The 11493-nt window shown below is 62.1% G+C and overlaps 2 protein-coding genes across 2 annotated transcripts in view; both read right to left on the bottom strand.

Moving 5' to 3' along the window:
* FOXK1 (forkhead box K1) overlaps positions 1-11493 on the bottom strand; it is a gene marked incomplete at its 3' end in the record, with an annotated part of 66491 nt that overhangs the window by 51438 nt on the left and 3560 nt on the right. Inside the window, exon 3 of the mRNA XM_014549991.1 lies at positions 4105-4113. Within this exon, the coding sequence (XP_014405477.1) occupies positions 4105-4113 (9 nt within the window). The remainder of the gene's footprint in view (positions 1-4104; positions 4114-11493) is intronic.
* Positions 548-2856, bottom strand: LOC102257349 (single-stranded DNA-binding protein 4-like). The gene is given in 4 exon segments (XM_014549989.1): positions 548-855; positions 931-1395; positions 1462-1778; positions 2715-2856. Coding segments are annotated over 4 exon segments (1170 nt in total). The 3' UTR covers positions 548-609.

The following is an 11493-nucleotide window of genomic DNA, read 5'->3' as shown; positions in this document are numbered from 1 at the left end:
GGTGTCGTGATGGGACTGCGGACGCGGACCTGTCCTCTCTCAGGGAGCTGAGGAGCGGGCGCGGAAGGCCGACCCGCCCTCGAGTCACACACAGACAGCGGAGCCACGGCAGACAGCGAGGGACCGGGGATCTGGCCAGCCCAGAGGAAGCATAGGAGCTATTTGTACTCGTCTTGCAACGTTTTTAGGAGCTTAAAATTTTTCAAAATGGAAAGTTTAAAAAAATAATTAGAATTACAAAGCCCAGACCCCCCCCAACAAAAAGAAGGAACGAAACAGACATGAGCCCACACAGCCCATCTCTCCTGCATGTGAGCACTGAGCCTTCAGAAACGGAGAACAGCCCCTCTTATAGCCACCCCCCAAATCGACATGGAGACCACCGAGGGCAAACAGAACTCATTGTAAAACACAGGGCTCTCTAGACCAGCGGTTCTCAACCTTCCTAATGCCGCGACCCTTTAATGCAGTTCCTCATGTTGTGGTGACCCCCAACCATAACATTATTTTCGTTGCTACTTCATAACTGTAATGTTGCTACCCCCTGGCCCTTGGCAGGGGCTCTGGGCAGAGGAGGCGGCCAGCACTGGGCAAGGGGCTGCTGCCCCATCACACGCTCATGGTCATCCCAGGCGAGTAACTTTCGCTCGGGAATGGGTGCAGGAAAGTCCCGGTGGCCGCCATCTCGCCGTCATCCCGCGGGGTGCCGGGGGCAGTGCTCAGGCCGGCCACGGCGCCAGTGGAGCTCTTCGGCAACCCGTCCATGTCGCCTGAGCCCAGAGATCCGTTCACGTGGTGAGGTTCCAGCGTGCTCATGGCTGCCATAGGGCCCTCCGGGCCTGGGCCCAGTGGGAACTGTGGCAGAGGGGTGGTGTGGGACTCTGGCCAGCTGCCACCAGAGCAGCCTCTACCCCACAACTCCGCACTTACGTTAGCCCTGCCAGCGCCTGGCCCCATGGGGTTCATGATGGTGTACATGTTCTCGCTGGAGTTGGTGGAGTCTCCAGGGCTGGGCATGATGGGTGTGCCAGGGGGCCCACCACCTCCTGTAGGTCCCGTGTAGCTGCCAGGGGAGGAGGCAGAATAGGGGATCGAGTTGCCACTGGGGCTGGCCCATGGGCCACGCACTCCGGGGCCCATGTTCATTGTGGGCAGGCCTGGGCCAGCGAGGGAGTTGGGTGGGGGCCCCATGCCACTTCCATAGCTCTGGGGCCCAACGCTGGCCATGCCCCGTGGAGGAGTCACCCTCTGCATCGGGCCCATGCTCGGATGCCCCTGAACACGCGGGGAGGGGTCCATGGCACCCGGGAGGGAGCCAGATAGGCCCACAGGAGGCTGACTCGGCATCCGCAGGGTGGGCCGGGGGCCCCCTGAGAACCTCGGTGACATGAAGGGCTGAATGTGAGGCCCCATCATGGGGGTGTTGGGGTTGTGGGGGGGCAGCTGGGAGCCCAGGGGGCCCTGGAAGAAGCCAGGTGCCATGGGGCCAGCTGCCATTGCATCGCTGGGGGCTATGCTCCCCATCACAGGGCTGGGGGCAGCGGCAGCGCTGTAGTCCTGGAAGGCCTTGGCCTCGCTTGAGTGCTCACATGCCTCTCTGCGGTCAGGCACTGCGCAGTACAAGTCCCAGAACACGCACCACCAGGAATGCAGGAAACCTGGGGGCTCCCCCAGCGTGATGTTCTTCTCCCATCAGATCTCAGACAGAAAGGCCTGTGCTGACTTCTGGGCACCGATGTGCAGCAGGTGCTCACACACATACAGCGCCAGCCAAGCTCCTGCCGCCGGGGAGTCCTCGCGACCCCCAGTCCCGCTCGGACCTCGCACGCCCCCTCAAAAGTCACGCCCTCGGGCCTCGCGCGTCCCCGCAAATCGCCCAGCCCTTCACGCCGCTGGGGTGCCCAGCGGTCCTCGAGTGTAGCGCGCCCCCCGCCCCCCGTGAACTCACACCCCTCAACTCTCAGGACCTCGCGGGTCCCGCACGCCCTCTCCAACCTTCCCACTTCGTGCGCCCCTAACCCCCGGAGGCTCGCGGGCCCCCTCAAGTCTTGCGCCCCTCGGGTCTCGCGCTCCCTCGCAAGTCTCGCGGCCCCCCAAATTGAACATAATTAAAGCATAGTGATTAATCACAAAAACAATATGTAATTATATGTGTGTTTTCCGATGGTCTTAGGCGACCCCTGTGGAATGGGCGTTCGACCCCCAAAGGGGTCGCGACCCACAGGTTGAGAACCGCTGCTCTAGACAAAGGAGCAACACGAAGGCCTTGGTCACTCCCAGTCAACGTGTCGACATAAAAGAAGGGGGTACAGCGGGAGGGGAGCCGCCCGGTTTGGCTCAGTGGATAGAGCTCTGGCCTGCGGACTCAAGGGTCCCAGGTTTGATTCCGGTCAAGGGCATGTACCTTGGTGGCCGGCACATCCCCAGTGGGGAGTGTGCAGGAGGCAGTGTGCAGGAGGCAGCTGATGGATGTTTCTCTCTCATCGATGTTTCTAACTCTCTATCCCTCTCCCTTCCTCCCTGTAAAAAAAAAATCAATAAAATATATAAAAAAAAAAAAGAAGAAGGGGGTACAGATCGGGCGTGTGCACAGCGTTTCTGTAAATATTTTGGGTTTTCATGCCACATGGTGTGTCTCAATTAAGCAGCCACACAGCATGTAAACATGGCGGTGTTCCAATAAAACTTTATTTATAAAAACAAAAAGCTGGCACCATTTGGCTCACAGACGGTAGTTTGCTGACTGGATCTAAACATGGCCGAGCTGGGCAAGCTGTTCACCAGACGTTCCCCCTTCTCCCTGGGCACGTGGCCCCTCCTGGAGTGGCCGGGACCCAGCTCTGGCCGCTGGCACATGAGCGGAGTGAGAGCTGCCACTTCGGGATCTGCCACCAGCACTGCCCCTCTGGGCCCTCCGCAGGCCCGGTGCAGGCAGACACAACTGCAGCCTGGAGCGCAAGCGGGCGGGCGGGTGTGTGTGTGTGTGTGTGTGTGTGTGTGTGTCACCAGCCGGTGCCTGCGGGTCCTGATGCCCATGTGAAAGGTGCCCTGGACACAGACAGAAACGCTCTCCTGGAACTCCCCGCGAGCGAGATGCTGGAGCTGCCACTTCTCCACCAGAACAGCTGCCGCCAGAGGTTGGACACGTACACAAACACTCCGCCAACGCACTGCGCTGGCTCCAGAGCCGACGGTGTCCTCGCGGGAGTCAGCTTCCCGAGGGGCAGACACCACTCCACAGTCACAGACAGCGACAGCCACACTGGCAAGGGCCACCGGTGCGAACAGTGTCCCTGCCGACGGCGGGCGGGACGGCTGGCACACCAGCACGCACACACGCTTAAAAAGGCCTTTATCAATGTGCAAGGACAGAAGCACCGCGCTGCGAGGGAGGGCTGGCTCCCACACAGCCACCCACACCCACGCACACCGTCACCCGGCTGCTCGGGGCCCCCACGCCAGTAAGGGCCTCCTCTCGCCTGCCACCCCAGGGCCGTCTCTCAGAACTCGATGGTGGAGTGACACGGGATGTGCAGTCCACCTGACCTGCGTTCAGAGCGACAGAAACAAGGGACTGATCAGCCCAGCCAGCAACAAGCCTTCCAGGAAGAGCGGGGCGCAGGTGCCTCCCGCACACCGGCACCCGCAGGCAGCTCCATCTAGTGGGCCAGCCAGGGCCCAGGCCCGACCAGCCCCGCTCAGTCTCTCACCGGGAAGGAAACTGCAGAAACAGTACTTGTGCCCGGGGTGGCGGGGCCAACGGAGGTGGTGGCCACACGCGTGCCCAGACACCCACAAGCGTGCCCCTCTTCACAGGCACCGCAGGCAGCAGCACACGTGGCTATTTAAACCCAGATTAACTGAAAAACTAAACAAAATTGGGTTCTTCAGTCCATCTACACACGCCCAGGCTAACCGAGACCGGCCGCGCCGAGAGCGCCCCACCACCGCGCAGGGAGATCTCGACTCTCCACGGGGCCTGCCGGCTAACGCAGGTGGGCAGGCCCGGGAATCTGCTCCCCCCAGGGTCTGCAGAGAAAGTGCCACTGCAGAGGCAGCGCGTGTCCCCCCCGTGGCCTGGTCTGCGTGCAGCCGACAGAGGGCGGCGGGCGCCTGGCCGGAGCAGCGATGCTTTCCTTGGCCTCGGCCTGGTGAGTCACTGTTCCCGGCTGCGGGGAGCTCCCTGCCAAGCGGCCGGACGCTGAAGTCCCCGGGGTGGAGGGAGGAGCAGCTCTGGGCAGCTTTCCTGTCCACAGGCTCCGGCCGGCTGCTCTGTCATGAGCTCCATCAGGTTTCACTTGACTGTTCTTTCCAAATCGGTTCGGAATTAGTTTCCACCGACTCTCTTTCCAGCCGTCGCTCCTGGTAGCATCTAGGAGGCTCCGTGACGGCATCAGCCACCTGGAGCCCAAGCATTTCTGGAGAGGCCTCCCCGCGCTCAGCCTGAGCCTGAGCCTGAACCACGCACGGCTCACAGGGCCTCCTCCCCGCAGCTCACCGCGTGGTCGCTCGGCTCCCACGGCACGCCCACCAGCCAGCTGACAAAACGGGGCTCAGACTTCCAGCAGGAAGCTGTACAATTACTTTTTGAGTCCGATATGCTGCCCCCCAACCCAGAACATCTGTGAGCCGGAGCAGGCGAGTCTGGGAGGGCTGGGGCGGCTGGAGCACGCCGGCGTCTCCCTGTCCGCTCGGGAAGAGAGAGTCACAGAAAGCAAAGCCTTTTCCGAGGAGAGAGGTCAGCCCGCCCGCCGTGCAGCACCGATCCACGGGGAGGAGGCAGGCGAGAGCGTCCAGGAGAGCCAGGCAGCGGGAGGAGGCGACTGCCTGCGCTCACCCGAGCGGCGCCGTGCGCAGAGGTTTCCCGAAGATCCCCGCCGAGGCACCTTCCCAGCAAACCACCAGTCACTGGCACCCGAGGACTGGCATGGCTCCATGCCCCCCCTTGGCCCCCACCTGCGGCTGGAGGGAAAGCAGGGTGTCCTCCGGGAACCAGCTGGGAGAGGACTGGCTACGGGGAATAGCAAATGATCGGCAGGTGGGCAGGCCCCGTGAACTAGCCAGGGCTGACACACAGAATACCAAGCTTCAGCCAGACGCGGAGCCTCTGTGTGACTTCTCACTTCCATGTACGGTGTCACTCAGCTCTTAAAGCAAATTTAAAACTTAAACTACATCGAAAGGCCTGGCCCTTCAGGTAAAAGATGTATTCAGAACCAAGACCGAGCGGCGGCCTGTAGGGGGCAGTCCAGGGTCACTCACTGGTGCCGTTTAGGTCCACCCTGCAGCGGCCGGCAAGGACCAGCTGTCCAATGGGGGAGGCATCAAAGGAGACGTTGTGGCCCAAAAGGCACGCATGCTCCTCGCTGGGCACTCCATCTCCTCACGAGGCGGGACTCCCCCTCTCCCCGCACACGCTTACCTGGCGGGCAGGACTCCCCCCCTCTCCCCGCACACGCTTCCCGGGCGGGACTCCCCCTCTCCCCGCACACGCTTACCTGGCGGGCAGGACTCCCCCCCTCTCCCCGCACACGCTTCCCGGGCGGGACTCCCCCTCTCCCCGCACACGCTTACCTGGCGGGCAGGACTCCCCCCCTCTCCCCGCACACGCTTCCCGGGCGGGACTCCCCCTCTCCCCGCACACGCTTACCTGGCGGGCAGGACTCCCCCCCTCTCCCCGCACACGCTTCCCGGGCGGGACTCCCCCTCTCCCCGCACACGCTTACCTGGCGGGCAGGACTCCCCCCCTCTCCCCGCACACGCTTCCCGGGCGGGACTCCCCCTCTCCCCGCACACGCTTACCTGGCGGGCAGGACTCCCCCCCTCTCCCCGCACACGCTTCCCGGGCGGGACTCCCCCTCTCCCCGCACACGCTTACCTGGCGGGCAGGACTCCCCCCCTCTCCCCGCACACGCTTCCCGGGCGGGACTCCCCCTCTCCCCGCACACGCTTACCTGGCGGGCAGGACTCCCCCCCTCTCCCCGCACACGCTTCCCGGGCGGGACTCCCCCTCTCCCCGCACACGCTTACCTGGCGGGCAGGACTCCCCCCCTCTCCCCGCACACGCTTCCCGGGCGGGACTCCCCCTCTCCCCGCACACGCTTACCTGGCGGGCAGGACTCCCCCCCTCTCCCCGCACACGCTTCCCGGGCGGGACTCCCCCTCTCCCCGCACACGCTTACCTGGCGGGCAGGACTCCCCCCCTCTCCCCGCACACGCTTCCCGGGCGGGACTCCCCCTCTCCCCGCACACGCTTACCTGGCGGGCAGGACTCCCCCCCTCTCCCCGCACACGCTTCCCGGGCGGGACTCCCCCTCTCCCCGCACACGCTTACCTGGCGGGCAGGACTCCCCCCCTCTCCCCGCACACGCTTCCCGGGCGGGACTCCCCCTCTCCCCGCACACGCTTACCTGGCGGGCAGGACTCCCCCCCTCTCCCCGCACACGCTTCCCGGGCGGGACTCCCCCTCTCCCCGCACACGCTTACCTGGCGGGCAGGACTCCCCCTCTCCACACACACACACACACACACACACACGCACACGCTGATCCAGGACAGCGCAGTGACGAGGTGCCAGCCATACAGACTGTCAGGAAACGAGCACCTCCTTCTAAACACTTGTGTTTGGGGAACAGCTCCTTTTCATAAGCAGTCATTTCTGAAGTAGGTGTGCACAGTCATTGCTGTTCTTGAATAGGATGGCGAGGACACGTTCTAGTCTCTCAGTTCTACTTTCTAGCAGAGTAGCACACAAACCCACACCAGCCCAGCTCTTCGGGGACAACCGGGTCCGGCCGAACACCTTGCGAGCTGCGGGAATAAACACAGGTGGGCGCCAGGGACCGTGCCCCTCGGCAGCGGGGGGACCTCACAACACGGGGCCCCGCTGAGCCCAGGCCTGGCCCGAGGGGACAGGGGCCCCGAGCCTTGGGCAGGGCAGCCGTGTGCTGCACACGGGCATCGGGGAGGAGCGTCCTCTGAGGGGACACGGAGGACGGCATGGCCTGACACGTTCCAGGTGACAGCGGGCAGAGGGGTCCTAGTCAGAGCCGGGAAACACCCCCGCCCCCTGCGGGGTGCCTGGGCATGACGCCTCGAGGGGACCACCGCGAGCAGCATGAGTGGGAGTAGAAGTGTCTGCGACCGACCCACCCCAGCTCATCCCACCACGTCCAAGGACAGCCACATGGTCCACGGGCCGGAGTGGGCACGGGAGGCCCGAGGGCGCGACCACGGGGCCACCCCAGCAAACCAGGGGACACACGGCTCTCCCAGCCTCAGTCGGACTCGTGGCGACAGCCACATGCCTTCCCGCTCCCCTCTGCACACGGCGAGGTCTGCTCACACTGTCCCATTGTCCCCCCTCCATCCGCCCGGCAGCTGCCCAGGCGGCCAGGAGCTCCTGGAGAAGGAGCCGCAGCACCGCCCGCAAAGCCGCTGCCAGGAGGCTCCCCCTCCTGCCCTGGAGGCGCTGGGAATGGAGGTGGTCATGGAAACCAGGGGCTGCTGTCAGTGGGGCTGTCATTAACTTAGCAAGTCCTTCCCGACGCCCACGAGGCTTGCGAACAGCGGAGTAAGTGCTGCGTGTCCACGTCCGGTGCCTCCTGGCCTCCTCCGCACACACTGCCACGCGGCCGTGTCTCTCAGAAGCGCGAACGGGGACACGGCAGAGCCCCTCACACCTCTCCGCGCCGCCCGCCGTGCCAGAGGGCGCCATGAACCCACTCTGCACCCAGCTCCACACACACCCTGACAGCACCCTGCGGCTTCTGAAACGCGATATAAATGTCCTCGTGGGGTGACAGGCCCCAATCTCCAGGTGAACTGCGCTCTGGAGAGAGTGGTACCGTCCTCAAACCCCCGAGGCGATGGGCTGGCTCCAGCTGCCACGGCGGGAAGCCCTTCCGAAGTAAGTGTGCACAAGACGACAGCCTGACTGTGAGCAAATGTTTATGATACCAGAACTGCTAACCAGCAAGAAAACCAGAAAAAAGCAGTTATTTAGAGAGAGTGCCACATTTCATATGTTTTTAAAAAATCGCCCTAGCCCATCTGGCTCAGAGGACAGAGCGCAGGCCCTCGGACCGAAGGGTCCCGGGCTCGATTCTGGTCAAGGGCACGTACCTCGGTTGCAGGCTCCTCCCGGGTCCGGGACCTGGTCAGGGTGCCTGCTGGAGGCAACCAGTTGGTGTGTTTCTCTCACATTGATATTTCTCTCTGTCTTTCCCTCTGTCTTCCACTCTCTCTAAAAATCAATGGAAAAATACCCTCAGGTGAGGATTAAAAAAAAAATCCTCATCCAAGAATACATTTTTATTGAAGAGAGAGAGAGAGAGAGAGAGAGAGAGAGAGAGAGAGAAACATCAACCGGTTGCCTCCCATACAGGCCCCAACGGGGGATCAAATCAGGACGATGCTCCAACCCACTGAGCCACTGGCCAGGGCCATTTCATGTCTTGACCCAGCTGTCCGGGCACAGCACCAGCCTCTCCGTTCTGCAGCCTCAAACCATCTCCTCTACCCAACAGCCACCTGTCTGAACATGCCACCCCCCCGAACACGCCGCCCCCCCAAACATGCCTTCCTTCAGAGAAGGCTCTTCTGGCTCAACCTCTTCCTCTCCGGTCATAACGGGCCCCACCTGAGAGCCCGTCTCCCTTGTGGTTTCTGTGGCCCTACCTGCTCCACACGTCTGCACATGTCACAACACGTCATGGCAGACCAGCCTCCCTCATCACAGCTCTTTTCTCCACACGGAAACAGCCAGATCTGACACCCTCTCTTGTCCAAGTGCAAACCCAACTGGGCACACAAGCCCAGTCCTGGACCAGCCACCGCCCAGGGCCGTGACATGGGTCTACACTAGACTCCACAGCGTCCGGAAGGATTGGGAGGGAGGGAGGGACACCCTTGCTGTCCCCTGGGATGCTGGGCACTGGGCTAACCTGCCCCCTCACGAAGTCCAGGGCACTTTCCAATTAATTTCGCTTTAACAACTCCTTGTACAACGGTCAGTGACTAATTTGATCTTCTTCCAATGACCCGTTGGAATAGCAACAAGAAACTATGTTCTGTATGTTTTCATTTACGTAGTAACATTTATGTAGCGACATGCTTTGGTGGTTACCATTCGTGACTGTTCATCACGGTCCATGTGCAGAGGCCGTGATCCGTGACATGTCGGTCACCGCATGCTGCCAGGGGGCAGGGCCGGCACAGCAGAGCGGAGCCTTGAGGGGCTACACCGCGCGGGTGACCAGACGTGGCCGACCTCGGCAATGGCTTCCTCAGACACACCACCCACTGCTAGGAGGCAGTTCTGGCCCAAAACGTCAAATGCCAGTCTGATCAAGCCTCCAGGTCCCACAACCAATACACAGGAAGGACAGGGGAGGGACATGCCAGCGGGCACCCGGGAGCCCAATCTGTAACGCGGGAAACTTACAGGACGCGACCTCGCTCCTCAGCGAAAGAGAAAGAGGCGAGATGGAGCCAACGGATCCCGGACCCCAACCGATCGGAGTGCGCACCGGACCCAAACACTTAGAAAAATTCCCGCGGCAGGAAGGGGAATCCAAACACTGCCTGGGCGTCTGACAGGAAGAAATCATTATTAGCTTTTTAGGTGCGATAGCGACACTGTGGTTAGGTTTTAAGAAAAGAATCTTTATCTTCCATTGAAGTCTTTACAGGCAGGGCAATACGACGTTTGTGATTTGCTTCCAAATAACTGAGGGCGGGAACAAAGATGAGTGGGGGCAAAGATAAACCAAGTTTGGCCTGAACAGGACAGTTGCTGCAGCCGGGGCGGTGTGTGTGTGTGTGTGTGTGGGGGGGGTGGTGTGTGTGGCTGTGTGTGTGGGGGGGTGTGTGTGTGGCTGTGTGTGTATGTGTATGTGTGGGGTGTGTGTGAGTGTGTATGTGTGTGTGTGGGGGGGTGTGGCTGTGTGTGTATGTGTATGTGTGTGTGTAGTGTGTGTGGGGGGTGTGTATGTATGTTTGTGTGTATGTATGTGTGTGTATGTGTGTGGAGGGGGTGTATGTGTGTGGAGGGGGTGTGTGTGCGTGGCCCCGCAATGCAAACAAAAGAGCCCAAGTCTCATGCGACCGCAGCCCACTACCTAAGAGCAGTGAACGCAGTTCCCAGACAGTCAGGACTCCACCCCGCGGTGAAGATGTTCATGACATCAGACATTCACGGCAAAGCTGTGGGCCAGGCCGGAGGGGCCACGCGCGGACAGTCCTGAACCTCCCGTTCCAGGGAGACAATGTCCACCCCAGCTGCCCTGTGCTCACATCGCGAACACTCCCTGATGGCCCTCCACGCACGGGCCGGGCCTCAGCTCGGAAGACAAGTCTCCGACCGCCACAGTACAAGTGCCACTGGGGGTGGGTTTCCCGGGAGAGGAGAGGAGGCTCACACGCGGGTGCACTTGCCAACAGGCTGACGCTTAGAAGCAAACAGCCCTTCCCAGGAGGCAGCACAGGCACCCCCTTCCTGGCCCTCCTTCCCCAGGCTCCTGCTCTGGTCCATTTCCCACCCTGCCTACAGGATCGCCGGCAAGCAGCCCGCCGTGGGCCGGAGGGGTGTGGGCCCGGCGACCTCCCCCGCCAGGGGCCCTGGGATGCGCCCCTGAGAAGCCAGGCTCCTGGGGTGCAGCCTGCAGAGTACGGTGAACACCAAGCCCACCTCACAGACACAGACGTGGTGTGTCTGCCTCCCCTGAGTTAGAGGAAACCCGGTGCCTTTCAGACGCAGCGAGGCCCTGGCGAGGCGTGTGCCTACCCCACCGCCAGGCAGGTACTTGGAAACAGGACCGCTGGGTACCGGCCCTCACGGAGCCTGAGTCACAGCAAGTGCCTGGGCAGCAACAGGCCTCCAGGAGCCGCAGGGGAGGGCGGAGGACTGCTTACCTGGTGTTCCCACAGGCGTGGCTGCCCCGAAATGCATTTAATGGCCCGGGATGGGGCAGGCCTGCCGGTTCCCGGAGAGATAGGCCCGGAGTGATTACCAGCTCGGGCGGAACAAGGCCAACCATTCACCCGGCCCTGGCTTTCCGAAACGCATGCCTTTCGTGTTTGCAAAATGCAGTGAGTCACTGTTGATGTTGCCACCTGCAGATTATTCAACAGCATATTTACAAGCAAACATGCCCAGCCCCTGGGAAGGAGACGTTTACGGCGCGGGTCTGGCCCTGGAAATTACCAGCAAAAAGTCCCCCAACGAACGCGGGGCTGGTAAAGGAGCAGCCAGACCCTGGGAATGAAGCAACAGGAGGAAGACAAACACGGCGGAGTGAAAGGCAGTGACTCCGCCCGAAAAAGAAAGTGCCGAAGAGGAAATGAGTAGCCAGTTAAATGGCTTTCCCCGATCTCGGGAGAGCAGGCTCCCGGGGGCAGAAACGCGCGCGTGGGAACCGGAAGCGGGGGAAGTGCGCGAGGAGCGGGAGGAACACCGGGATGTGGCCAAAGCTCGCGCCCCGCGGGTTCCCT

The sequence above is a fragment of the Myotis brandtii genome, unplaced genomic scaffold, assembly GCF_000412655.1.
Source record: "Myotis brandtii unplaced genomic scaffold, ASM41265v1 scaffold579, whole genome shotgun sequence".
Lineage (NCBI taxonomy): Eukaryota > Metazoa > Chordata > Mammalia > Chiroptera > Vespertilionidae > Myotis > Myotis brandtii.
Note: the sequence above shows the minus strand (reverse complement) of the source record. Positions and strands in the feature narration are given on the sequence as shown.